The sequence below is a fragment of the Coccidioides immitis genome (assembly GCF_000149335.2).
Source record: "Coccidioides immitis RS genomic scaffold supercont3.2, whole genome shotgun sequence".
Taxonomy (NCBI): Eukaryota; Fungi; Ascomycota; class Eurotiomycetes; order Onygenales; family Onygenaceae; genus Coccidioides; species Coccidioides immitis.
This window is the reverse complement of record NW_004504309.1, coordinates 1335741-1362381: the sequence shown is the minus strand read 5'-3', so window position 1 is coordinate 1362381 and position 26641 is coordinate 1335741. Positions and strand designations below refer to the sequence as shown.

The window sequence follows — 26641 nt, the reverse complement described above, 5'->3', positions numbered from 1 at the left end:
CAACCCAAACCAACCCACTGCACCAAGCTAGATACCCCCCAGCGAGCTATGTATAAGACGAGACCCCGCGGGGGGTAACGTCAAACCTGAACAGGTGGATGTTGCAATATGATCCCTGCGCCTGGCAGAGTCAGCGCAATGGACCTTTCCCCTGAAAGAAATCACGTGGATGGCGATGACTAACTAAGTTCTGACCGGTTCCCCTGACATTCCAACGCGCTAAAGGACACTGTGGCGCCCGCCCGCCCAAGCGTCATACAGTACTATCTCTGAGCACAGCATCGCTCCGGCTTCTTCTGCAGTTCAGTTCACGATCCAAGGCTATTACTTAATGTCACATTTGTTGGTAGGACTTCCAACCTGAGTTCTGGTCAATTGACCAGAACAAGCGCTGCGGGAGCCCCGAAAAGTCATGGACGTACCCGGCTTTCGGGATGTGTGTCTCTCTTGTGCGCAGGCCATCATTGATATCCCACTTCCATACTTGATTGGCTTCGTCGTCTCGACTCTTATTGGGCTTACTTTTCTTGTACGTTAATGACCTTCCTGTGCCGATACTTTGCTTCGGTAATTAATCATATCGTGCTACGTTATAGGGATACACCCTCATCTTCCTACTCGCACCTGTCCCGAGACCTCCGTTCCCTGAGGAAAAGACGTACCAGACAATTGCAGAAGATGGCTCTATCACGCCACCCAAAGCACTGCCATGCTGGTATGACCGCATAGGAGCCCAACCATCCGATGGTAACAGAAGTGATAGCCTAGAGGATGCCGAATTGTTTATGTCCGTCGTAGTCCCCGCGTACAATGAACAAGAACGTTTGCCTGGGATGTTAGAAGAAGCAGTAAACTATCTTGAGCGAGCATATGGAACCCTGACGCCTCACATAAACGGCTTAGGGAAGCGGGAAAATCCCAAGCAGGACAGAATCGGAACCACGCGCAAACGCAAAACGAACAACGTTGGTACATCGGAAGGTTTATTGAAGGGCTGGGAGATAATAATAGTGTCCGATGGATCAACGGATAAAACTATCGATACTGCACTATCCTTTGCGAGAGATCACCAGCTATCCCTCCATCCAAAAGGCCATGCTGGACCGTGGACTTCAAAGTTGAGAGAAGGTGTCCACATCCCACCGGGCACGATCCGGGTAGTTACATTAAAACAAAACCGGGGCAAAGGAGGCGCCGTCACACATGGAATGCGGCATGTTAGAGGCCAATATGTCGTTTTCGCCGATGCCGATGGCGCAAGCAATTTTGACGATCTCGGTAAACTAGTTCAGGCTTGTCAACAGGCCGAAGATTCCGAACTGCGGGGTGTGGCTGTAGGGTCTAGAGCACATCTAGTCGGAAGCGACGCTGTGGTCAAGGTACATCATATATTTCCCTCTCCCTAGAAAGACTTCTCTTGCTAATATGCTACTCCAATCAGCGCTCCAAACTCCGCAACTTTCTAATGCATGCCTTCCATATTACAATCCGTCTTCTTACCCCTCCACGTACCGCGCAAATTAAAGACACCCAGTGTGGATTCAAGCTCTTCTCCCGCGCCAGCTTACCATACATAGTTCCTTATATGCATTCCGAAGGTTGGATATTCGACGTTGAAATGCTTATGCTGGCGGAATTCGCGAACATTCCCGTTGTCGAGGTCCCAGTAGGATGGAGAGAAGTCAAGGGCAGCAAGTTGAATGTTGTTTGGGATAGTCTGGGGATGGCATGGGGATTAGCGATGTTGAGAGCGGCCTGGGGATCCGGGGTCTATAGAAGGCGTGTATGATCACTTGATTTTGCCTTTGGACTCGGTTTTTGGTAGAAAGACCTGGGCCTTTTTCTAGTTATTTCATTTCAGGGAGTCTGGAGCGCGAGTTGGATCTATATACCATTATCCCTGTTATCATATTTTTTGTCGGTTGACGGGGCGTGTACTGATAGATGTCACATAATACGCAGGGATCCATCTACATTTAGATATGTCGTACACTTTATCTCAGGGAGCGGACAGATATCATTCTTTATATAACCTTAATCTGCAAGCAATCAAATTTTATTATGTCGTTATAATCTTATACCAAACTACCATGTCCAAAATCACCACCATCAAGGAATTCCCGTTACCTTCCATATAGAAGAAGCACTGGGGTATCAGCAATCAGAATATTCCCACCAAAACTAACATCCAAAGCGCCGGGACCCTCCCACAAAAGTTAGGAACATGATGAAACTTTCCAAATTATTCGACATCAGCAGGATTAAACGTAAAATAAACAAGACAAATGGCCTGTAAAACAAATTCAGTTTCAGATTTCGAGTGCACTCCCCTCAGATCATTTTCGTAATGCACAATTACCTTTTTCGCTTTTGCGTTTCAAATGAAGACGATGCCGTTGTCAATAGCCTTCAAGGCTGAAGTTCCTTCGGTGGAACCAACAAAAAGACCCAATACAGCATTCAACGGTTTCGCAACTAGTCAAAAAGACTTGAGCCTCGATCACTTCCTTGGTAGTTGGATTTGGATTTTTTTTTGTCCCCTTAAAGATTTCAAAAATTGAAAGAACACCAAGGGCCGCCTAAATGTTGTTCGCAGAGTCCAGTCTTTGGGCGACATCAATATCTTAGAGACGGCTTTGACAGCACTCCATGAGGTGGTGAAAAAGATGATGGCGTTCCAAAAGCCTTGTAACGGCAGACCAATCGCTGCTGCAAGGAGTAGCCCGAAGTTTGGTGTTAGTGGGTGTATGAATATGTATATCCGGTTTGACGTAGCAGGGACCTAGCGTTAAGATGATTCGTTAGCCTTGCAGCAAAATAGATGGGGAACTTCTCAGAGGAGAGGTTCGGCAACCCATACCCAGGTGATTATCAAAGAGACGAAATATATGGATGCAAATTTTGCATAAGCTCTAGCAGCATTGTGCCTTTCCAGTGATAATCTTCTCGCTTTTTTCTCTTGGCCCTCAGTCGAGGCCCTCAGTCGTCTTTCAAAGTCGATAATATTTGCGAGACTTTGACGGCGTCTCAAATCTGCTAGTTCAGGGAGGGTCTCCAGGCTACTGTAGCTTTCATCGCCAGGCTGCTCTGGGATGTGGGCCTGGGCCGGGGGTTCGATGCTAGCGGCATTTGAAAATTTTTGGGAGGCTTCTTGGTTACTGGACATTGAATTATTTTGGGAAGCCGATATATGGTCAGATATCTGTCCCTCTTGGGGTGTGGATGCCGAAGTATCGTATGAGGAGTTCGCCGCTGGAGCCCGACTGCCAGACATTAACCGACTCCCTTGAATCGATGCAGGGTCGAAAGAGGATTGGGGCTCAGATGTCTGTTGGTCTCTTGACATAGACGGGTTTTCCAATATCACTTGGCCGTTTGCAGGAAGTTGACCATCTTCTAGCTGGGGAGTTTCAGAGGGCTGAATTTCGTCCGAGAGTCGCGGCGATGGGGCACTCAGGACCAGCCGATCAGTGGCGGTAATACTCTGAATCCCCCGTTCATGCAAGAACATCTTAATTCCAGCGGCGGTATAAATTGATAGTGTCACAATAAACGCGAACCAAACGATGCCGTAGTACACACCAAGACGGAGTGAGCCCCAAGGACGGCTAATCCAGCACCACAACTGACGAAAAGAAGGAATCAGTAGGGATTCTTACCAAAAGTGACCAGCGATAACATACAATTGCATCACCATAGACCCTCCCTTTAGATTCAGTTTCAATAAAGAGAAAGACTATTGCAGGAACGAACTCCAGCCCATAGCAAAGTATAAAATATCTCCACTCCAACCTCCTCAATTCTGGCAAGCCATAATGGCGGAATAGAATCAAGTAGACATTCCAAGCAATACACAAGTTCCAGAGAGCATCTGCAGATGTAAACCTAGTTTCATTTTAGTAGGCCCATGGGTAGGGCAAGAAAAGCCGCAAAACATTCGGTTCACAACACACCATTGAATAAAAAAAGCCTGAAATCTGCAGAGCGAACTAGTTTCACCAGCCCTGGGTCCCGAGCGTGCGATCAGCTCAGCAAGATGTGCTAAAATGTTTCCCCATGTCGCGTAGAAAATGAGGCGATTAAGTGGAGTGTGAAAGCGACGACTAAACATATAACATCCAATGACAAGGATACAGGCCAGAACTGAAACAGAGGCACAAGTTCGGACGGCAATATCTATTGAATGGAGTTGCGCCGCAGTCAAATTGTTTCGGGGGACTTGGACCGCGGAGGTGTCCATTGACACGGGCTCTTATGCCAGTAAATTGGCAATCGGGCCACGAAACGAGCATCGCCTTCAACGAGGGAATATAAAACTGGGCCTTGAAGAATCCATGGCGATACCCTATCGCTCTAGGACCATCATGGAACCTGGAATATTGAGATCATGGAGGAAAGAGTTGCGGCAGAATCAGCTCCGAGGAGTTCCTGGGCGGTGACGTAAAGACTTTACAAGAAGCTTTTTCTGAGAATCAGACTTCTAGCTAGGAAGCTTTATGGCCAACATGACAAATCATAAGCTTATCCATAGTGCAAGGCGATGTGTTTCTTCAGAGACAGCATGCCCAATAAATGCACACTCCAAGCCGCCAACAGGCTGCAACGCAACTTCACTCAGTCAGAACTACCCAGAAGTGCAAACAGCAGACAGGCTGCAACATATTCCAAGAAGATCACAGCAATGTCACCATTGCAACCGGAAAACAGAATGATTTCGGTATCATGCTTGGAACTTCTAAAGAAAGGTACTCAAGACACTGATTGAACCAGGGCAAAGCATCCAGCAAGCAAGCTGCTATTTTGATCATCCTCAGCATCAATCAGTGATCGAAACTCATCGAGAAGGAGAACATTGGAAGCTCAAAGCGGTAGACGAGGTTGGTGAAAGGACAAGGTTGGATAGGGCTAAGGTGAGCCAGGGTTAACTAGCCTGCAATTTGAGTTATTAGTTAATACACATTTCATACATCGTGTGGGCCCTCTGCGGCTGCAAATCCCTCCAGTGGGTAAGGTAATTTTGTAAACAAGTTACCTACTATTCCAGATCGGCACTAGCAGCAGTTTGGTCTTGGCTGAACTTTGTGGCATCCTTCACACCAGAAAAACAGCTCTAGTCTTCACTTCAGAACAGCAAGTCATGATATTGCGTTGAAGATGGTCCCTGTGGGTTCAGGCTGCTATTATGATCTTCTGGAGACACCTTAAATCTCACTCCCCACTCTCTTGAAGAGGAAAGCTGGGTCAAACCTTGCCTTGGCATCATTATAAACCCAGCTTAAAAAAAAAAAACATCAGCGGGATTCCATGTCTGGGGTGAGTGGACAATATGAATGCGACCATCTGATCTTTCCCTCCACCGCGTCAGTTGATCTCATAGCCCCTTGTTCCACTTTCTTAAGCGGAGAGTACCTCCGAATTACACATGAGTCCCCCCAGGTCGAATCCCGAACACGCTCCCCCAAGATCCCACCCTATCCCAACCAGAAGCGCATTTGACTTAGAGGGGTATATTGAACAAGGTGGTTTGGCCCTCGAAAGCCTGCGAATAAGTTTCGAATGTGAAAGAGCAGCTTTTGCAGAGGAGCGTAAGCTGTGGGAAAAGGAGCGCTGTATCATGCAGCAAAGAATCGCGGAGCTTGAAGGGCCAGGTGGCAAAGCCGGCACTGCAGCAGCAACAGGGCCAAAGGTCAACCTTTTCAAAGGACCCCAGGCGGAAGAGCAGCATCACGTATGGGAAGGCTCCAGTCCGACAGCTAGACCCTCACGAGTATTCCCAGGAGATGTGCCGCAGGCGGAACCCGAATCAGAAGGGCCCGGGTTATCCCCGTCATTAGACGATGCACTGTCCCCTAGATCTCGTCCGATTGACCGATCTGGCCACGTACCCGTTCCAGTTGAGCTCGTAGACAGCTCATTGGATGGTATAACACTGAAATCTACAGCACTACCACCCGATATCGCTGCCAGAGTCTCCCCGCCGATCTTGACAAGTTTCGGGTCTCGTGATCCCGCGCCTTTCCATAAGCCAGTGGACACAGAGCTCAAACCCGGCTTGCCATCACAGGAACCACCCTGCTTAGCGTCCCCTCACGGCGGCATCCCAAGCGACACATATCGCACTCCAATGGTACCTCTCGATCAAGCAGTGGAAACTATGTTTCCTTTCCCTATCGCCGAGTCAATGCCTAACGAATCGCCTCATGCTCCATTCCCATCACTCTTTCCAGTCGCGAGCCTCGACACAGCTCACTACCACAAAGAGCTGGATGACGATCCCGCTCTCCAAGGCACACTGGGTTTACAGAATGACATCGAGCAGGATTTGGAATTCCTCGAAGAGCTAGACGAGAAACTCTTAAAGGAAGCTCAAAGAGCTCTATCTCGACCCTCTCTCTCATCGGACGAGGAAGATGGAGAAGATGATGGAGAGCCGCCCGAACCGGAGCCAGAAATAAGGTTCAAGCGCAGTACGAACTTTGGGAGTGCCTTTGGATCAACGCAACTTGGTTCATAGCGTTTGCGCATCTGCTGGATCAGATAGCTATATATACGGACCTTTTTTTTTTATAACATATTTCGCCGACGAATTTGCGGGTATTGCTTCTGCACCTGGCGGCAAGTTCTTGGTTTTCAGAAGAAACTTGGATCACGCTCTTGACCTATATTTTTGAAACATAGCTTCATATCTATTTGAGATCTCCTTTCGTTTTGTTTGCAATTTTGCCTGATTCTTGAAGGTCATTTTAATTCCCTCTTTAAAATCTTTCGAGCATCCATTTATGCTGGTGCCATTCGGTTAGAGAAAATATTTTACCTCTGGAATCCGCATAAGCTGAAATGTCTCTGCTCTGGAAAATCTAAGCGGCACTAGCTTGTACTATTTCTTGATTATGGTTGTCTATTCATACCAATGGGTTTAAATCCCGTACAAGTGAGAAGTTTGAATCTCTCTCGGATTCAAAAAGTAAAATCATCTAATTCCGTGTATTACATTCATGTTGAATACAGAGGCCAGAGCCCTGGGTCAGAAATATGATCTCCATTTCTAATGCAGGTACTGCCCAGGAGCATATTGAATTATCATACAAACCAGCCAAAGCAGAAATTACATGTACCAGCCAATTCGAAAAGTAAGGGTGAGCCACCTATCTGCTCATGAGAGAAGGGTGAGACATAGGCTTAAACGCCCATAGTAAAGTCATGCTCAATCCCTGGGGTAACACTCGCAATAAACTTCAAAAACACAACCAAATATTGGTCGACACGGATAGCGACTTGCTGATCATCCTCGTCCTCTTCGCTTCCCTCAGGCTGCAAGACCTCCCACTCATCACCGGCATTCTGACCAGAAGGTGGATTTCCGGCCCTATTTCCTCCTCCGGAGATATTCAGCTGCGCAGTGTCATCCACTAGTCCTTTCAGTCCACTCTCCACCTTTGCCGGCTCACCGGCAGCATTTGCACGTTTCAGCTTTTGCCTCCGGATCTTCAATGCCGCGTCGGCGCGATCGAGGAGGATCTTCATGACGCTGGCGTGCTTGCAAGGGTGGACGCTAGCCATTTTCACACCACCGTCGTAAAAAGGGAAGTCTTCGAGGGTTACTGTCTTGTCTTTGTAGTCGCCGACAATATCTTCCATCATGAGTTGAGGTGTAAGGGGTTCGGACGGGGATAGATAACCGGACAGATATAGGCGAGGGGTTCTATACCAAGGTGTATAGGTTATGTAGAGGGAGTAAGTGCGTAGCGGCCTGCCATCTGATCAGAAAGAAAGATTCGAGATGGTGAGAACCCAGGAGACTCACGCCTTTGTCGACTTCCCGAGCGGTTCTCTGATTATCGCTTCTTCATCATCTTCCTCGTCCTCCATGTCAGGAATCTCCTCCTCCTCCTCCTCCTCTTCCTTCTCCCCTACATTTCCGGCCTCATCTACCGTCCTGACATCCTTTATTCTCGCCTCGCTTCCCATTGTGACGGGTTCGCTGCCACCACCACCGCCGCCGCCGCCGCCGGTATTCAGCCACCCATAATCTTCATCCTCACCTTCCTTTCCATCACCAGACCCCAGTCCATCTTTAATCATAACATCCTCTTTACCAGCATCTCCCGCAAAATTTTCATCTAGTCGTCTATGGCACGGCACGCCGCGGGTAACCAAAAACTGCTTTCCCTCCGGTAGATAAGGGACTCGTTTGGCGGGCGGGGCATCGGCCCAGGACCAGGTGGGAAACTTGTATACGAGATAGTCTCCTGCGAGCACGAATTCTTCTGGGGTTATCTGGCCGGTGGAGCGAAATGTGGAAGTGTGAGAGATCGGCGCGAGCTTATCACGCCAGGTACGGATGTAATTCATAATGTGGGGAAGCGTACTGTCGGTTCCAGGTGTCTGAGAAGACGTTCGGAATGATGCTGCTCTGTATAAAATGTGTTAACAGTTGCAAAGCGGAGCAATTTAACCTTAGAACCCGATGTTAACGGTTTGTTTGTCTGGCATTGTGCAAAAGGATGATGCCCCTCATATCATGCAGATAGGCAGCCAGGCACCTTTGGAGCATGAAAGTGAGGTTCAATGATGATGCCATCCACGTGATCATAATATCACGGATCCAAACCTGCAAACCGCCTTTTTGTTATCAAACTCAAAAGCTTTGAGATTCTACCAAATGAGAGATCGCATAAGCCACCAGGCAGGTCTACTTTCATCAGAAATGTATTATATATTCATATGTACATTCCCCGGGACCTCAATACACTAGGGTGAATAGGTCAGGTGTTGCCAGTGAATGATGAAAACTGTCTCCCGTGACTAGAAACACAAAAATACTAAAACAGAGCCCTTTTTCACAGTGTACCTGGCAGTGGGCCGACTGACATCAAAATGAATATGCCAACATCCGCTGAGCAATCCCTTTCCGGTGGACAAGGCGCGCTGCAGTACGCTACTTGTCGTATCCTGGATTCTAGGCTACTGTTTAGCCTTGCCAGGCGTGGCCGCGGTCGAGGTCGGTCACCGAAGTGCATACGGTATGGGCTCCGGTATCTTTGTGGGAAGCGGTAGATTATTGGCCAACTGACCTAGCGCAACCGATTTTCCTCCATCTGGGCTACCGAGTAGTTACCGGGATACGGCGCCCATGCTACCATTCAAGGTCCAAACTAGTCCGCGAAGGAGCCGTTGGGGGAACACGATCGCCTAAATGTAGCATCTTTATCATAGGTGGGGGGAAACGTCAAGACCGAGGATGGCTCCTTTCATAAGTATCCATAGATCAGCATACCCACCGAGCCTATCCTAATCGTGAGATCTGAGAAGTAGGAAGTCCCCATGGGCGCATTTCATCCCTCTTCTTCCATTATTTTCCTTCTCTCAATTTCCCTCTGCACATCCGCCACAGTCAGCGGCAGCGGTCTTCCATTCCACTTCTCTTCTTCCGCTTGCGCGAATGCTTCCATGCTTCTCATCGCGACGACCAGGAAACCCAGCTCCTCTCTATCAACGTCGAATACTTCCCACCACTCACAGTCTAGCAGTTTCACCCCAGTCTCCCTTGCAGCTAGGTATATTGCCGCCACGGCGATTGCATTTGGCTGATGTGTTACATATAGTAGTTGTGGAGAAAGTAAGGCAGTATTAAGGTGCTCGATTGTACGCTTCACAGCAGCGGGGGTCGATGAGCCAAGAGTCTGGAGATATGTGAAAGCGATAGGGTGCGGGATGGCGACATGGGTGTCAAAACCAAGCGTGCGGAGGATAGCGGATTCCATTTTCATGAGCGCAACACGTTCAGACTGGTATGTTCCTTCAGAAACATAGTAGTTTTCTGGGTCTGCCCTGGGCGGTGGCCCTGCGGGATTGACAAAGCGCAATGGTGAGGACTTTGGGGAAAGAAGGAAGGTGTAGACATTGATTACAGAACGGGGAGACACGGGAGTTAAAGAAAGCTTTCCAGCGATGTAGATGGACGCGGCGGAGATGTCCTAGAGACATTCAATGCACTGTTAGTTTTCAACTCTGCCGCCGGGGGCTGGTACCCGTATCCCGTACCTTCGCACCATGTATGGCCAGACTCCCTCCCTCTGGACCAATCCAGAACCTTGTAAAGAAAACAATCGCCTGAGAAATAATGTCTTGCGGGAGTCGAAGCAGCACGCCAGCGGCTTGAGTCAATCTCACACCAGCATAACGAATCGACGTCTCAAGGTCGGCGGGAATCCCGTCAAGGGAAGAGGACGAAGTTGCGAGTTGCGTGGGTGTTGCAAGGGAATTGGAAAGAATGCCCAATGCGGGCATAGACGAGGACATGTTATCTCGAAGATGAGGGTTTAAATCGTCCCTCAATTTTCTAGCTCAGCGACATGGAAAAATGGCCTCGATCGCGAGCGTTTTGGACGCGACCTCTCGGTTCTTAAAGCAGCGCACCATCCAGCCAAAGCGGCAAGCTGTGGAGGCTTCGGTCCTCGTGAAGCAGCCATTTCGACTTCACTGCTCCATACGTTATATCAGATACATCCTGTTCAAATTATCATCTGGCACTACCGCTCTTTGTCTAGTAGTTTAGTCCACTACACCCTTTGCATGAACTAGTTACTACTCGACCCTTCGAAGCTAGCTATTGCAGTGAAGTTGCGTATCATCTGTTTTGATGATAGCTGATGGTCTTTTCCTAATAGTTCAATATATTTCGCTCCTTTGGTCATTCTCCTCTATTCTACTACGGAGTACGGAGTACAAACCACTTGAATTCTGTACAAGTAATCAGGAATCAGCAAAGGTTGGCTCCCAGCTCAGCTAACCTGAGTCCCTTCTGGCTGTCACCTCGAGTCGGTGGCGGTGCCCTGAACGGTATTCCCAACATGAAGGGCTACAACAATACGCTCCCTTGCCACCAGACCCGCGCCTAGGGTTCAGCTCAGACACCCGACGGACTGATTAATGTCCGTATCTTATCTCCTGATATTGGGACCTCGCGCATGACTAGGAAAAATACACAGCCTGATGCGCTCCGTCGCCCATGTCCGTCATACCCTGCCGGGATAGCTGCGTCCCGAAGTTGATTCAATTTCAGATGCCTTATCCAATTTTCTCTCCCGCAAGCGATGGTTGAGTGCGTTATGTTGCACAAGGGTGGGGTTATGTATGCTGATACTTAAGAGACCTCCATCTTTGTTGGGCCTATGATCAGACCTTTGGTTGAAATATTATCGCCTCTATCTGAGATTGTCCGGCAGCAGGTGCGGAAGTGACCTCCACGCCAATGAAGCCCTATTCATTCTACGGCTTGTCAATCTGTGACCCCCAGTTGTCCCTCCACATACAATTCGAGAATTCGTCCGGTCACACTGTGCATACACATATTGACGCCTTTTCCGGATTGTCAGCCCATATCCTAACCCAGAAGTCCGGCCTTCTTCCGCCCCTTTCTAACACGTCATATTCTATCAATATTATGGTTCACTCACCGATTAACATGGTTTCTTTTGTACTACTTGCCCATGTATGGCTCCCCTCCCTCGGTTGCCTTACCACAAACATATCTTATGTGGAACCACAGGGATCTTCCGGTTAGCAATGCCATAACACCTCAAAATTAACTAAAGAAATGATTTAAACCCCGACCGATAAAATCCTCAAAGCTACCATTCGCGATCCTCCTCCGCGATTCTCAGAGCCAAAGGGCACAGAATAGGTATACCTTTGCATGACACCACTAAAGCGGGGGTATTGGGGGGTGGGGAAGGAAGTATTAAAAAACATACATATCATCCCGCCTATTTCAATTCTTCGATGCCGGAAAAACATCCCGCTTCCAATCAACGAGATCTAATACTCCTTTCTCAAAAGGAGTCATCGCCCGAGAATCGCATTTAGTTTGTTTTTGCGCAGCCTTGTCTCACCAGGGACATTGGGATATGGAAATTCCGCCGCCGGAAAAAGAGAGGGGGGGGTTGGGTGTCTGTAAAATAAAATACTATTGTAGGCACAAAACTACATTTGTGCGTGCCACAAGGTTCCTTTTTTTTTGGCGCACCAGAAACAGGTTGTAGGGGATCTGGCGATGGATACGTTTTCAGTCCACGCCTGGGATGAAAGCATATTGATCCAACCGAGAAGGAATATGAGACAGGAGATGGATATGGTGTTCTCAAGTCCAATTACTGTGAGCCCGAAACAAAAATATATACTACTGTGCTAAAATTATTAGACCTGGTTACTATTTTTCTTTTTTTTCCCTTCTTTTTTTATTCCAACTCTTTTTTCAAAAAAAGAAAACCAGCTTGCACTACAATACACCACACAACCCAAACCCCATCAATCCAAGCCAATATTGCTCAACCTTCTTCTCCTCTCTCCCCAGAAGCAAACTCCCCTCCACTCCATTCCTTTAGCGGCCTAAAGTTCGAACGCCATGTAATATCCAATCCCATAATAAGAATAATAAATGGCATGTATGTAGAGTGTCTTCCTGAACAAGTCGTATCCAAAACCACCTCGGTCTGTAAGCACCGACCCAGCCGCACTGTCATCCAAGCGCCCTCTGTCCTAAACCGGCATTGAGCAAAACTAAGTAGCCGATGCGATGCTTGCATGAGCCATGTAGTGCATTTCTTCCGGCATTGTTGTACTAGGTTCGTCCGGCTGTCGGCGGTGTACTTGTCTTGTGTTTTACCGTCATCGTGTATGCTTTGTGACTTGATCCTGTAATATCCAACCGGTGTTAAGTGCCGTCAACAGATCGAGGATCATGGTCAGCCATTTGTACAGGCCCTATATCCATCATGTGCATGTCATTGTCCTTCTTTTCACATTTTGTCTCCACACGCTCTCTTTCGCTAAAGAATCGACCTGCTTCATCAAAAAGTGCCGGGCCTTGTGCATAATTTTCAAGCTCCAGAGCGAAATCTTTAACAATAAACTTCTTCTGTTGTTCATTAAAGGAGATCCAGATATCAAGCTAAGGAAATAGGTAAAATCAATAGTCAGCATGGTGAGAATACTTAGAATACTAGTTCCCAACTCACAGATGCAAGACGATGGCCAATCCAGAGACACCTTTCAGTTCTTGGTGCTGTAATGCTGGGGGGTTCCAAAGACCGCTCCTCGTCATCTTCCAAAGTGGAAAAGTTGAAAAACCCGGAAGGATAATATAGTTGGCTCCAAATCAATCCACGCATAGAGAAATCTTCTGGAAGATGGCACTTCATTCCACTTTCTGGCATGGGAAAACTTTGACTCTTCAAACGAGATTCATTCAAGCCCTGTGTGTTTAGTGTATTTAGGAATGTCACCAACGCCTGCCATGGTATTTCAGACTGAGCATATGACATACCCTCAGGAACCAATGCCAAAGACCACAGAAATGCCAAAGAGACATGTACATGGGGGAGAACATTTTTATCACCAATATGTTTTAGCACCAATGCAAGAGTGTGGAATGCAAAACAAGAGGCATAAGAAATAACTTCAACAGAGGTTTGGAAATGACCAGAATGAGACACAGGGTGCAAGGATAGTTTAGAAGCAGGAGTACTATGCTGGGTGTAGTAGGAATCTTTAATTTCAGAGATGTTGACAGGGGAGTTGGTGGTCTCAACAAATGCCTTGCCAATAAAAGAGCCAAGATCATACTCAAAAAGAGAGACAAAATTTGCAGAAGCAAAGTAGATTCCCTGTTCCCTCCATTTTGACCCCACACGGCCAATCTGTGTTTCCAGGAAGGATATGAATTCATACCCGTACTCAAGAAATGAAAGTATTGACTGCTTGTTGAAAAGAACTCCGTGAGCTCGCACAAATGATAACATCAGAGGAGGGTGGTGAAGTGGTTCCTTTTGTTCCAGACAGGGGCTGAAAAGAAGAAGGATAGAATCCTTGGTGTTTGGGAATGGGTGGACGCAAATGAGGGATTTGGAGTAGAAGAACAGCTGAAGAAGAATGTTGGGTCTGGCAAGAACAGCAAGATGATGCTGAATTCTCCCAACCATGGGAGACTTGTCAGCTGCCTTGTTGTACCAATACCTTGCCACCCCAGCCCAGACCTCCCTGTCACGAAGATCTGACTCTTCCACAGCCATTTTATACCGGGCCAAATCCCCCAAACATTCAATCCATGTATCCTCAAAGCTGGGAACGCTCTCAAGGAGCAGGGCCATCATGGAATAGGCGGTATATATGAAGGCAAGCATGTGGTCCAGCACCTCAGGGAGCCTGTGGCGCAAAAGTTCCAGGAATGAATGAATCGCATGTCTCCACATCCTTGCAGGCATAGCATAGCGACTGGCTAACCTCTGGAGGGCAGGGCTTGCTGACGGATGCTGGGATGCCAAAAAAAAATCATGGTGCTCGTGTAGAAGGGTCCTATGCAAGGCCGTGAGAGCCTGCCATTGTTCATTGGTCAGGGTTGAAGGATTGTTGGCTTGTTGGCGGTCAATCTCAACACATTTTCTTTCCACAAGGACAAGGCCAGCATAGATGGTGCGAACTTCATTGATCAACTGCTCTTCTGTGATCTGACGGGTCTCAGGCTGCAGGGTCAATTTGTTGACAGGTATCTCATTTGTGGGCTGTGATCTCTTCTCCAACACTGACATTGAGGCAACAGGTGAGTCAAAGTCATAAGCTGTGTGCTTCCTGGCACCAGCAAAGACCCTGTGGGTTCCATCATCATAATTTGGAGTGAAGACATTGGGCTGCGGCCGTGGACGAATGGGAGCGCTGGCAGCAGCAGCTGATTCCTGGGGCAATTGGCGTTTGCGCGACTTTCCTGGGGTGAGAGACCTGTCGCGGAGCTGGAGGTCTTCCAAGCGCGGGGTTTCAGGAGGACTTGCGGAGGAATAGGGCTCAGCCGTGTGGTTGACAATGCTTCTAATTGACATGTCAGGAGGACTGCCTGCAACTGCGGTAGGGCAGCAGAGCGGAGAGAGGGGCGTTTCTCACCGTTGCTCTGGAGAAGCGCTGCTAGTGGCGTCGGCGCTCAGATAGTCCGCCTCCGGGGCCACGTGGGATTTACGTGATTCGGTACAGAGGGCGGCTGCGGTCGTCGCTGGGGACGACATTTTGGCCGCGACGGTGATGGCACCAAGGGAAAAAGGGCAGCGTAGGAGAGGACACTGAGAGCGCGCCGCTGCTTTGCAATCTTGAGTTAACGATAAGTTCGATAATTCGAGGTCGCCAGTCAAACCTGAATTTCTGAATTTATATATGAAATTTTGGTGCTCAAGATTTTAAGAATCTTGGCTGCCGCCTGATCATCGGGGCGCACTACCAGCGAACCGGCAGCCAGCGCAGCCCTGCTGGCAAGCAAATTGGTATGCGGCAGGATACAGTTCAACTCACAGTGTCCTGAGCCACGATACAACTGTTTGTAATGAAATATAAAGTTCAAAACCAAACTTACAGAGTGACTTTTGAAATTTACTCCTCAGTCACCTAAAACTTCATTTCCATACTCCCTAATCATTCCCTAAGCTACCCTAATCCCTAATCCATACCTACTACGGAGTACTCCGTACTTTTGCCCACCTAATAACTACCCTAACCTTCCTTGATAATCCCCTCTATATCTACATAACTAGTTACAACTGGTTGTTGACCGGTTGTCAACCTAGTCATATTACACAATCCTGTAATATTACCAGTAAGGACCAGAAATGTTAACTAAACTACGGTCAATGAACTTTGCTTAGTCACATGATATAATAAGCTCGGCACACCGTGGGTTGGTCAGGAACCAAAAGCAGCCTTATCCAACGATCACCTAGAAATTAGGAATACAATCCCCAAGGGGTGGAGTTCAGCCTAAAGAATACGGAGTACAAAGAAGCAATTACAATCCGGCCCACTAAATATGCGTATATTGAGTCTCCCGCACTTAATGAGGTTTGTATGTAGTTAAAAACTTGGAGTACTCCGTACTTTACCCCAGATTTCTTCAACGTACTCCGTACTGTACGGAGTACTGTAGATCGGTTTCCTCAATCGTCGCATCCGGCTTTCCCTCTGAGGTTCTCTTCAAAACAAAAGGGACCAATCGCCTACTTCCCACCTTCAACTTGTCTTCTCTCAAGGAAGAGAGCTTTATTTTTTTTTGAGCCGCAAAATTCGAAATCGCCTTGGTCATTCCAATTTGTAGTCAAAAGGTATTGAGCCTTGCTAGCCCTCCAGAGCCTTACTTGAATCGACACGGTTCTCAGTTCCTTGACAATTCACCACCACCAGTGTCTCCAAGGGTCACGAGCGCTCCATGGCGAGCAGAGTGTACCGCAGCAGGTAGCCCTAAAACTTAGCCCCACTCCGTTCTATGTACATACATAGTTATCTATGTACTCCGTACTCCGTAATTAGCTGGGAGTCCCGTGGAGTGGCTTAACTTTCGAACACTACAGAGTACAGAGTACAGAGGAAGGCTCCGTGCCTACAGAGATACTGTTGACAATCAGCGCAAGAATTAGTTACGACTTATACACCCTTAGTCTTTGGATTCGAATAATGCCTTAAGTTGTCTGCACGATTGTCCTCAACAATGGATCAAGAATGCCCTGGCGTGATGTCTTGTATCGAATGCCATCACATTTGATGAATGCAGCCCTCTAGACACCCTTGTAGGCACCAGTGAGTGACTCCCAGTTGATTGAATGCATATCTTCTCTTTAATGATACTAGATAGTATTTCGAAACTTCAGCCCATCGTATGCCGAATCAAAAAAGGAAACGGGCATCTCTAAGTAGTGATCGAGAGCAGATGGACGGAGGGTTGGGGCACCCCCCCTCACCAAGACGCGAGCCTATGGCCCATTAGAGAAGCGCCTGCAGTGCAGCTTGTGCTGGGCATCAAGTGGTTGAAATTTCTGGGAACGAGTATTGGATCGAGACACAGGCCACGACTTCTCTAGACCGAAGTATGTGTGCGCCGTTTCGCTTCGTTTCTGGGCTACTTATTAGCTTGGAATCTCCTTCACCAGGAGGTACTTAAAGAATATCAATTACTTTCCAACAATCGTTCGGCATCAAACTTCATCTGGCAAGAAATCCTAATGGCACTCTCCAACTCTCATTTGAAGACCTCAGGCCATTGGCTGCTTCAAAAATACAGCTCTGGGATTCATTCCTATCTCAATACAGAGTTGCTTCTTGGAAAACTCCTAAGCTTAGTCCAAAGCTAAGGTTATGTTGTCCCCCTTGAATCGCTAACAAACGAAATGTTCCGCGATTTTATTCGATTTAAAAGCTGCAACAATTCTTCTGTCCCCCTTACCTCGAGGAGAGAGGCTACCTAACTCTGATGTGACTGAGGGCGTTTCGCAGCACTGAGCTTGAGGGCCCAAGCGCTGTCCACGCAACCATCCCCCACCCCTCTGTGCAGGCTGATATGTGTAGTAGAGTAAAACAACAACATTCGAATGGTTGTTCAAAGGCCCAGCGAATGGAAGACCCAGGAATTGCCGGCCGCGATATTTGCATAGGATGAGCTAATGGGGTTTGCCAGGCAGAAGAGTCATTGTCTGAGCACCACAACAGAATTGATGGTGTGCATAAATTTGCTAGTCATGACATATGTTTCAGGATATAGTGTCCCTACGGACAGACAAGGCTCCAAGTACAGCATACCGGGATTCCTATGCAGCTGAACGTTGCAGCATCGAACACAGCTAAGCTGGGGGATCTAAATAGGCGGTATAAGACGCAGGAAGCACAAGGATCCTAAGCATCATTTCTGAGGCAGCAGGGGGAACCATACCTTACACCCGAAGAATCTGTGTTGCACCAATTTTTTGTCTGAGGGAGAGTATTAGGATGGTTACAGAGCCAAGAGGTCTCCATATCTTCCGCTATGGCGTGTTATCACTTTGTTGACGATTATCCCAAGCGTTGTTTTGTTGTGAGCTCCCTATGTATTAAGGACCCACTAGGCTCGTAGGCTATTCGAACTTAGTATGAAGTTCTCCAGAGACATCAATCGGAGCAGCTTCCGAATTGAGTTAATTACGTGGGTACTCCGTACGCTGGACTGTGGGATGTTCGGAGCTTCTTCCGCTGCCGGAAGCCCACCGCTTGTCAAAGGCGGATCTGGCTGCCTTTTTATCGTATTTCAAGGGTAACGAGGCACAACGCTAGGGAGTCTGCATCGATCGTCGCAAAGAATACGGAAAAGGCAGGCAGATGGGAACGCTGGTATCGGTTCAAGGTGCTGTGGCATGCAGACTCCAGAAGGAGGACAAAATTCTTTCAGCCCAGTCGGCCAGGTCTCCCCAGGCCGCAGTCAAAGATGGCGCCCGTTTGGATCGGCTAATAGCGCCATATTTAGGTTGTTTTGAAATCTGAAGAAACTGCGGTGACTCCTCGTCCGTCTTGATAACCAAAAACGGTGCCAAACAGAATTCGTAACACAGCATGCGGCGCATCTGGCGCATGCAGCTCAAAGAAATATCCCTTTTTCGATTCTAGGTAGGCAAGGAAAACAGGGCTTCAACCGAGACCAAAAGCCTAAACCAATGCAATGGTTGCTAGTCAGAGTCTCGAAATGTAATCTCGGTGTGGCCTGTTTATGCTGTGAAGGGCTAACTTATTAGGCCGTGCTCTAGCCTCTATGCACCATCGCACTGCGAGTTTTTTGAGATATCCAATGAACCATGGGCCATAGCAAGCCACTCCTAATCATCTGCGACATAAGAGGCTGCTCTGCTCCTTTGTCCATGTCTGAGATATTCGGCTCTGGCGTTCACACAAGTTTCCAGAGGCACATGATACCTATATCCATATCATGGCAGCCAATCTGGGAGGGAAGCTTTCGCATGGCGCATCCAAAAGTTTGCTGCTGGAGAGGGTGAAGCGAGCCTGCTCAAGAGATTTTCAGTATCAGGCAAGAAAAATGTCTCCGCCGCCTGGATAGGCACCCCAATCAGTCCAGGCCCACCGCCAAAGTCTATCATTGCTCATCATCGACGAAGAATATTTTGTGTATGCCACTCCAATCCATCTTTGGTGGCGAAGGGAGCTTTGATTCGTGTGCATTGCTTAGAAACTCCTGTGGCGACTGTAGCGTCTCAACAACAAAATGCAAGGCATCCTTCTCTTGCGAGAAGATCTTTCCCTCTAAAGAGAACGGTGGACTCACCACTAGTCTGGGTTCATTCTGGACAGAGACAGAGATAAGAACACATACAGAGGACAGAATATGGAGTGACAACCTTAACGCATTTTTCAGCACGGAAGAGTGTACTCGCACCCCATTTGATACATCATATTTGCAATCCAACTTTACAGACTACAGAGTAGCGAATGACCGTTTGCAACTTTGCAAATTCAAACCTGTCAGAGTCACCCAGCCTCAATCACGCTGCCCGCGCCCCACGCCCGGTAGCTATGACCTGTAAACAACCTGGCAGCATTCAAAGGCTGTTCGTTCCCTTGAATGGTATAAGCCTCCACCCGCACCCCCTATCCATCCGCCCAATTGCTCTTACAATTTTCTCTTTAGGGATTATTGTTAGTTATATTTCCAAATACCAGCCATGTTTAGCCTCCTACAGCAAGGCAATGCTAATCACTGAGACAAGCGAATACGTTCTTCAATTCCACTGGCACGCGCTTTTGAGGCGACGGCTGAGATTCTCCCCCTTCCTGCTATGTACAGGGTACAATGGACTCCCTTGCAAACCCGCAAAAAATAAAGAAATAATAAAAAAAAACAAAATAAATTAAATTAAAACTCTCGGAACACATGGAATGAATAAGATCACCAGTATGTATTTGGGATTCAAGGATCCGAGATGTCGTATCATAAACTCAATAGAGAGCAAATCAGATCCATGTCTGCCAGCTGAGTCAAAAGTGGGTGTTGCCCTCCCACCCACCCGCTGCTGAAAGGAAAAGCTGGATGGCAACTCTGAACCACCAACAGGATTGCAACAACTTAGACGGCCTCCGGTCATTATTATTGACAAGACTAATCCTGGAAATCTCAATCAAGGCGACAGACAAGTGATCAGGCCAGCAAGGTGGGGGGGAGTGAAATCATACATGCCAGGGACTGAGTAAATACGGACCCATTTTACTCCGTACTTCCATGTGAGTTCAGAAAACATTCTTACAGGTCTTGCTTGGGGAAAGGAAATACCAAAAGAAATGGTTGCAAGCACAGAAATACCGAAAAACAAATTTAAAACGCCACTTCATGATTTTGACGATGTGGGGGGAAGGAAAACAAAACAAAGCAAACGGCCATCAACCGCAATATTGGTATATGCAGGGTATAACGGCAAATATATCATCATTGGTCCATAATATCACAGGAAAGTATGAGAAGGAACTGAAAAAGGCGGATCATGAAGGTACAGGCCATTCAGGGAGTAAAGATCCGGTACTATAAGACCATTAGTATTATTGCTGAGAAGATTTCCAGAGCATGTAGGAATAACCGCACCCTCTCACGAACCGGTTTCCGGCAAAGTGGACAATTCGCATGCTCACGAGGTCTGGTGGGATATGCAGGGAACGTGGGGATATGCTGCTCTGCACACCATTGACAAAGAATAGCATGGCCGCATGGAATGATAACAGTGTCAACCGTCTGACTCCGGCAGATCTGGCAATCGAAATCAATCTTCATTTCAGAGCTCTCTTTAGGCTTCGGTCGCCCATCGTTTTGGTTATCGAGTCCCTTTTTCACCGTTGAAGCTCCTGAGTAATCTGCGGCGTATCGGTTAAGATCTATATTTACTTGCTCAACAGACTGTCCGCGATGTTGGAACGTGAAATGTCGCAGAGCTGCATTCACATAGCGGGAAGTGGCCCTTTGTTGGTTACTCGATAAAGGTCGGTTCGTTCCGTTTGCGGCGAGCTGACGCTGTAATGCTGCGTGCTGCGCTGCGAAAGAAGCCTCTTGCGATCCTGGTAGAAGGCGAGGACGAGTATTCCGATATTCCGACGGACCCGTGTTGTGTCTGTTGTCCATTGTAAACGCTTCCATATGGCTACGTCGTGGTCCTGAGACTTGCTCTGGTTGCGCTACGCCATGTGTGCGGGAGGGACTACCCTGAGGAATATGGGGGTCTCTCGTTGCCGGGGACACGTTAGCAGAAGCGGCCCCGTTATCCGCGGTTCCGGGCACCTGGGTCTGGTTAAGAAGTTGAACATCCGTAGCTGTCGTCATAGGTCCAGGATAGAAGTATTGACCATGGTACAGATTTGGGTTCATGGTTGCCATGACTGGCACATGATTAGCCTGCGCAAATGCAGCGCGACGCTCTAGTTCTTGTGCAATAAATGCATCCCATGAATTTTGAAATGAATGATCTAGGCGAGGTTGAGAAGCTTGGGGATTGTTATTTTCGGGAACAGTTTCACGGGAAGCGCCATTGGAAGTTGTGCTGTCGCCCAGCTGCGGTTCCGGGTTGGACTGGACAGCACTAAAAGGATGCAGGGCAGTTCTATCTGTTGCCCCGGCCTCGAGAGCCGTTGTCGGTATATTCCAGTTGTTGGAGGATGCTGTAGAGATTTGGCCTCCCGATATTTCGCCTAGAGTCACATATGAGTATAATTCCACGCGATCAGCATCAAGCACAGAGACTTGCCTTGAGCGTTAAGCAGAGCAGGCGATTCTGCGACATGGACTTGTCTAAATGTTTCGGCACGCTCTTGTTCGGCTTCGTTGTGACTGTGATTCTGTCTAACAGTGGAAATTAACTGGCCATTAGGCTGCCCGTGTGGAAATTCGGCCATGCCGTCAAGGCTCGATTCAGGCCGGACAGCACTAGATCCTTCAGGAAAGTTCGAAGGCGAGTGGGGCGGAGAACTTTGCACTTCTACGTTGGCTTCACTCGATGAGGACGGTCGGAGCCCAGAATTAGCCCTCTCTAGGGCATCGTCTCCCGGAGAAACAAGTGGACACACGGGCGGTTGTTGCTCACGGAAGCGGCTGGGCTGGTGAGAAAGCGGGAAGGACGTGCCTGAATGAGATTGGGATCGGGCCACGAACGGATCTCCGTGGGAACTGCGATTCGGAGACGGGGAGTGGCTTAGCGGAGAGGAAGAAGGAGGACAAGGATGAGTATGTGGGAGAGTATGGGGATGAGTATGAGGATGAGGGCGAGGTTGATGGTTGTCCTTGGAGTAAGCGCGACCTATTACGCACAAATAAGTCAGCGAGTTCAGAGAGCATCCGATCTTTCTACGGAAGAAGCCGAGTATGAATCATCGTAGCAAAATGGCGTGGGCCAGCAACCACAGCGGCATACCTACCACAATATAATGGAGAGGACGAGGCGGGCTCAGAAGACCGGGTTGCAGCTCGATGGCCGGGTCGACGACTTGAAGGCGGAGGCTCCGGACAAGCGATTCCGCGACGCGGGGAATGTCGCGTGGCGGGAGGGTCAGGTCCGTTGACACATTTATCTATGGTTCTAGAATTTGGGCTTCTCGTCTGTGTTGTCTCTTGCACGTTGTGGTCTTCTATGCTCCCATCCAGTCCTACCGCAAGCAAAGACATTATCCTATCGGCCCATCTTAGCATCCATCCGAATCTTGAAGAAAGAGTAGCCTAACACACCACTATCTGGCCCGAGTGTGACTGTTCTCGGGAGTAGCACTTTCAAGGCCTCTCCTCTTCTGTGTCTGCTAATGAGGGCTCCAGTTTCGGGTATATTGTGATTCTATATCTGCGCCACCATTCCTCCACCCGATCTATGACTGAAATTCTTTCAGAGGGATTCAGCGAATGGATAAAATACCATCCCTAGGAACCTTAGGAAGGGAAAGAGGAAAAGAAAAAAAAAGGAAATAATCATCAAATATTCTGGTTTAGTTGAACGGTTACGCAAAGGAGTAAGGATAATGATGACAGAAAATCCGAAAATCCTCTATTTATCGAATTTTCGGACGCAAAAGAATGGACATCGCTTAAAAACTCGATATGGGTATCGATAGTTTAGACGATGGGAAGCTCAGAGAGAAAATGAAACAACACTACAGCGTCTCATCAAATAAATGATGCAGAAACTGTGTGGCGTGGAGCAACGTAGGTTGGGAAATAATGATGATGATGACGATAATGATGATGATGATGATAAAATATCAAGAACAAAACGGTCCCACATCCGTATTTAAACAGCCTTTCCACCTGACCTCGCGACTGTGACGGATCGCCTGGAAAGGTGAGCCGAGCGCGCGGAGACGAACTGGCCTGCCTTTGGAGACTCGAAAGATGTGGGGGTCGGCGATGGCACGGTCCTGGATTTCGTCGCTCATGCTTCTCGCCGGTCAATGTTCTTAACCATGTCAGAGCTTGGGAGAATGCAACAGGCTGTGTGAATTCGGTCAATTCCAGCCTTAAGCATCGACCGGCAAGGAACCAATGACAAATGCGTAGCCGGCTTGAGCAAGACAATGAACAAGTCTGGGGATGTTTTCAGGTTGTTTACGGCGGATGATCACACGCATGCAGCGGCCGATGGCAAATTGCTTGAGAAATCAGCCAATCAATAGCCATGTTTGTCCAAACCAGAACGGATTTCGAGTGCTCAGTGGACTGGATTTATCTTGTTGGACAAGGAGTGTCTGCTTGATGCATCACCGGCGAACAGCAAATCGCTCAACAGTTGTAACGTTAAAAGAGCGAAGTTACTAACTAGTCAGTTAACCCTCCCGAACATCACTGCTTATGTCAGCACTTGCGCTGCTCATCTCGCCCGCCGCCCCTTTGAGCAGTCGACGGACGCGCATGCGGGAGAAGATCATCGAGAGCCAAAGCTTCCGCAGCCATTACCGAGTACCGCGTACGGGGTGTGCTTACGCAACGGAGATATTCTATGTCCAAATAAAGAAAAGGCTTGTTATATTGGCGCCGAGTCGTCCTCGACGCGTTCGAGATAGAACCTGGATGATATAAGTAGCCCAACTGGTGAACCTCCCAGTCAAAACTACCCTCCCCGTTCCAGCAACGATGGCATGATGCAATCTGCATCCTTTCATCAACCACATTTCTCTCCCTCATGCGGCTGAGAACTCACCTCCTTTACCGCCATTTTCAGCATCCTCGTTGTAGGATGTCAACCTTTACTCTTCCTAATACCAAACCTCCTGTGACCGTCCAGTTGGCTCCGGATGTAACTGAGAGCCAACTTCTTTCCTTTCCTGCATTCAAGATCTGGCTCTCGACTCTGCAACACTCACTCTTCCTGCAGGGGAGCGCGAAGCATGAATTCAATTCTGCGCCATATGCACTTCGGAAAATTGAAGTACAAGCGGTCGACTTCTTTGGTCGGGGCCGTTTAGGTTTCGTGAAGCTACGAGCTGACGTCTCGAATGACAGTGGGGAGAAGCTCCCCGGGAGCGTGTTCCTCAGAGGCGGGAGTGTAGGGATACTGGTAGAATATGCTCCAAACTGCTCCCGTTCATATATACCACGACTAATGCCGTTTTGCTCTCTCTCAGCTTATCCTCCAACCTGACGACATTCCACCCGACTCCGACCCCGAGAAACGCGTGATATTGACCATCCAACCCCGCATTCCCGCTGGATCGCTTGCCTTCCCAGAAATCCCCGCCGGTATGCTCGATGATAGCGGGACATTCTCTGGCGGAGCGGCAAAGGAGATCCAAGAAGAAACGGGCCTCTCCATTCAACAAGACGAGCTGCTCGACATGACCGCCCTCACTCTCGGTCCCACGACTCGAGAACCTACAATTCCGGAGAATGAAGTCAAGGAAAAGCTGCAGGTTGGTGTGTACCCATCACCTGGAGGAAGCGATGAGTTCATTCCCCTATTTTTATGCCAGAAGCGCATGAAAAGGGTTGAAATAGACCAACTGCAGGGCCAGTTGACGGGACTGAGAAAGGAAGGCGAGAAAATTACGCTGAAATTGGTACCGCTGGAACAGCTGTGGAAAGAGGGTGCGCGGGACGGCAAGTCGTTGGCTGCTTGGGCCCTCTACAACGGTTTGAAATCTGAGGGGAAGATATAAAAGGTCAGAGGCATCTCGAAGACTAATGCATGCCAAAAGAAGCCTGATTGGTGTCATCATTCTATCGAATCTATCTATCATCTATGAACAGTCGGATCTGGGGCGTACGTGCGGCACGTGTCCTCCAAGGTATCTATCCAACCAAACTCCACTTCTTCGCGATCTCAATCCCCTCTGCTAGAGTTCCAACCCTAGCATCGATCGCATATCCTTCTGCCTCCAGTCGCTGCGTCTCAGCAAACAGTGTTTTGAGTGGTAAGGTGAAACATTCAATGAATTCGTTATCTTCCAGCTGAGGTTTCGGGTTTTGGTTCTCAGGGAGAGACATATCCACACGGACATGCACCATGTGGAGGTTTGTATTGCAAAACCCGGGATCTGTGATGTGAAAAATGTAAGCTCTGCCCCGGTTTCCCGCCCCACGCCAATCCAAGGAGCCTATACGGAATACATACCATTCCACATAACCGGACTAGTTTGCTCAGGAACCCCAACATATCCCGTCTCTTCTTTTAACTCTCTGATCGCACATTCTTCTGGCGTCTCACCCGCATCTATGAGCCCCGCTGGAACTTCAATGACAATTTTGTCGATTGGCGGGCGGTACTGCTTTTGGAGTAAGAGTTCTGGTCCCGATGGCTTTTCTAATATTGCCACAATGCCTACGCCATCGATTAAGCAGTCCTTAGGGCGGGTCTGTCGATGAACGGTTAGTTTCTAGCTTCATATCAAATACACATACAATAGTACATATGTACAGGTGTTCATATACAACCCCATTCCCAAATGTTTGCCATGGAACCCACAAAGCATATTGATCTTAATGTATTCAGCAATGAGCGGGGCCTTTTGTTTTTTAGGAGGGGGAAATGAACAACATATACTGTACCTACCTGTCTCTCAGCACTCTCCCAAGTTCGCACAGTTCCCCTTGGATCCGTATAGGTACATTTCGAAAGCCGAATCCATCGCGCCTGGGCGGGATCCTATTCGGAGCCATACGCCCGAGGATTGGGACAAAATCAGCCCCAGTTGCATGAATAACTTACAGGGCTAAATGACAGGCATCGTGATTCGAAAGGGAAAATGAGGGATAAGGAGATAGGGTTTGGATATATTCCCGGTGTACGGCGAATACAGCCGTAGCGGGGCTTAGGAAGAAAGCGAGCGAAAGATCGCAATAAGGTAATTGAACAGGAAAAATAAGGATTTGTATTGAACTTCTTCTTGCCCGATAAGATTGAAGAATAATTCGGATGTAAGTATCATACCAATGGCTCTATCGAGAGAAGTTTCTCTTTCTCCATGCTGATGGATGTTGGGCAGCGACGGTTAGCGAGGGGCAAGATCTTAACGAAGTTTCCAAGCAGTAACTAAATACTTATTTGCTAGAAATGCTAGCGATAAACGAAGAATTTCAAAGGGTTTATATAGACCCAACAGCTGTGTTTACTGTGTAAGCTGCATAAACAATAGAGATGTATGTATGAATCTTGGGAGTCAGTACCTCGTTAGATGTTGGGTAAATGAATAGTTCGCGGGCTGATCAAATATCAGGATTGAGTGGTTTAGTTACGTAAGATGGTTGGTCGAGAAACACGGACTGCTCTCTCTGCATTCATTTCATCCCGACATCCTGACGCTCAAGAGACGGCTCTGATTACCTCTTTCCAGACGGCATAAC

General features: G+C 48.1%; 11 protein-coding genes across 11 annotated transcripts; 4 read left to right on the top strand and 7 right to left on the bottom strand.

The window, feature by feature from the left end:
- The first annotated feature begins 290 nt into the window (after nucleotides 1-290).
- On the top strand, nucleotides 291-1980 carry CIMG_05968 (dolichyl-phosphate beta-glucosyltransferase). Its single transcript, XM_001242071.2, has 3 exons — nucleotides 291-529; nucleotides 597-1379; nucleotides 1442-1980. Exons 1-3 carry the CDS (start codon nucleotides 413-415, stop codon nucleotides 1787-1789), a joined length of 1248 nt encoding a protein of 415 aa, XP_001242072.2. The 5' UTR covers nucleotides 291-412; the 3' UTR covers nucleotides 1790-1980.
- Nucleotides 1981-4121: 2141 nt separating this feature from the next.
- CIMG_05966 (uncharacterized protein) lies at nucleotides 4122-5076 on the top strand (the record flags this gene model as incomplete). Its single annotated transcript, XM_001242069.2, has 4 exons — nucleotides 4122-4435; nucleotides 4680-4717; nucleotides 4771-4910; nucleotides 5056-5076. The coding sequence occupies 4 exons, from the start codon at nucleotides 4122-4124 to the stop codon at nucleotides 5074-5076; spliced, it is 513 nt and encodes a 170-aa protein (XP_001242070.2).
- A 346-nt stretch (nucleotides 5077-5422) lies between these two features.
- CIMG_05965 (uncharacterized protein) lies at nucleotides 5423-6938 on the top strand (the record flags this gene model as incomplete). Its single annotated transcript, XM_001242068.2, has 1 exon — nucleotides 5423-6938. The coding sequence occupies one exon, from the start codon at nucleotides 5423-5425 to the stop codon at nucleotides 6512-6514; it is 1092 nt and encodes a 363-aa protein (XP_001242069.1). The 3' UTR covers nucleotides 6515-6938.
- Nucleotides 6939-7018: 80 nt separating this feature from the next.
- Nucleotides 7019-8505, bottom strand: CIMG_11645 (autophagocytosis protein Aut1). Its single transcript, XM_012358627.1, has 2 exons — nucleotides 7805-8505; nucleotides 7019-7750 (listed from the first exon to the last, which is right to left on the bottom strand). Exons 1-2 carry the CDS (start codon nucleotides 8350-8352, stop codon nucleotides 7180-7182), a joined length of 1119 nt encoding a protein of 372 aa, XP_012214050.1. The 5' UTR covers nucleotides 8353-8505; the 3' UTR covers nucleotides 7019-7179.
- Nucleotides 8506-8699: 194 nt separating this feature from the next.
- CIMG_11644 (cyclin domain-containing protein) lies at nucleotides 8700-10328 on the bottom strand. Its single transcript, XM_012358626.1, has 2 exons — nucleotides 10045-10328; nucleotides 8700-9977 (listed from the first exon to the last, which is right to left on the bottom strand). Exons 1-2 carry the CDS (start codon nucleotides 10300-10302, stop codon nucleotides 9336-9338), a joined length of 900 nt encoding a protein of 299 aa, XP_012214049.1. The 5' UTR covers nucleotides 10303-10328; the 3' UTR covers nucleotides 8700-9335.
- A 375-nt stretch (nucleotides 10329-10703) lies between these two features.
- CIMG_13005 (uncharacterized protein) lies at nucleotides 10704-11799 on the bottom strand (the record flags this gene model as incomplete). Its single annotated transcript, XM_004445246.1, has 6 exons — nucleotides 10704-10743; nucleotides 10794-10861; nucleotides 11025-11172; nucleotides 11316-11361; nucleotides 11460-11534; nucleotides 11757-11799. The coding sequence occupies 6 exons, from the start codon at nucleotides 11797-11799 to the stop codon at nucleotides 10704-10706; spliced, it is 420 nt and encodes a 139-aa protein (XP_004445303.1).
- A 370-nt stretch (nucleotides 11800-12169) lies between these two features.
- On the bottom strand, nucleotides 12170-15118 carry CIMG_05962 (uncharacterized protein). Its single transcript, XM_001242065.2, has 3 exons — nucleotides 14935-15118; nucleotides 13020-14862; nucleotides 12170-12952 (listed from the first exon to the last, which is right to left on the bottom strand). Exons 1-3 carry the CDS (start codon nucleotides 15051-15053, stop codon nucleotides 12716-12718), a joined length of 2199 nt encoding a protein of 732 aa, XP_001242066.1. The 5' UTR covers nucleotides 15054-15118; the 3' UTR covers nucleotides 12170-12715.
- Nucleotides 15119-18124: 3006 nt separating this feature from the next.
- On the bottom strand, nucleotides 18125-19043 carry CIMG_05961 (uncharacterized protein). Its single transcript, XM_001242064.2, has one exon. The coding sequence runs from the start codon at nucleotides 18405-18407 to the stop codon at nucleotides 18177-18179; it is 231 nt and encodes a 76-aa protein (XP_001242065.2). The 5' UTR covers nucleotides 18408-19043; the 3' UTR covers nucleotides 18125-18176.
- A 1295-nt stretch (nucleotides 19044-20338) lies between these two features.
- CIMG_05960 (uncharacterized protein) lies at nucleotides 20339-22702 on the bottom strand (the record flags this gene model as incomplete). Its single annotated transcript, XM_001242063.2, has 3 exons — nucleotides 21570-22702; nucleotides 20420-21513; nucleotides 20339-20359 (listed from the first exon to the last, which is right to left on the bottom strand). Exons 1-3 carry the CDS (start codon nucleotides 21715-21717, stop codon nucleotides 20339-20341), a joined length of 1263 nt encoding a protein of 420 aa, XP_001242064.2. The 5' UTR covers nucleotides 21718-22702.
- Nucleotides 22703-23748: 1046 nt separating this feature from the next.
- CIMG_05959 (NUDIX family hydrolase) lies at nucleotides 23749-25731 on the top strand. The gene is made up of 2 exons (XM_001242062.2): nucleotides 23749-24359; nucleotides 24427-25731. Exons 1-2 carry the CDS (start codon nucleotides 23985-23987, stop codon nucleotides 24955-24957), a joined length of 906 nt encoding a protein of 301 aa, XP_001242063.2. The 5' UTR covers nucleotides 23749-23984; the 3' UTR covers nucleotides 24958-25731.
- Nucleotides 25091-26264, bottom strand: CIMG_05958 (MutT/nudix family protein; the record flags this gene model as incomplete). Its single annotated transcript, XM_001242061.2, has 4 exons — nucleotides 25091-25335; nucleotides 25413-25653; nucleotides 25851-25943; nucleotides 26229-26264. 4 exons carry the CDS (start codon nucleotides 26262-26264, stop codon nucleotides 25091-25093), a joined length of 615 nt encoding a protein of 204 aa, XP_001242062.2.
- Nucleotides 26265-26641: the final 377 nt, after the last annotated feature.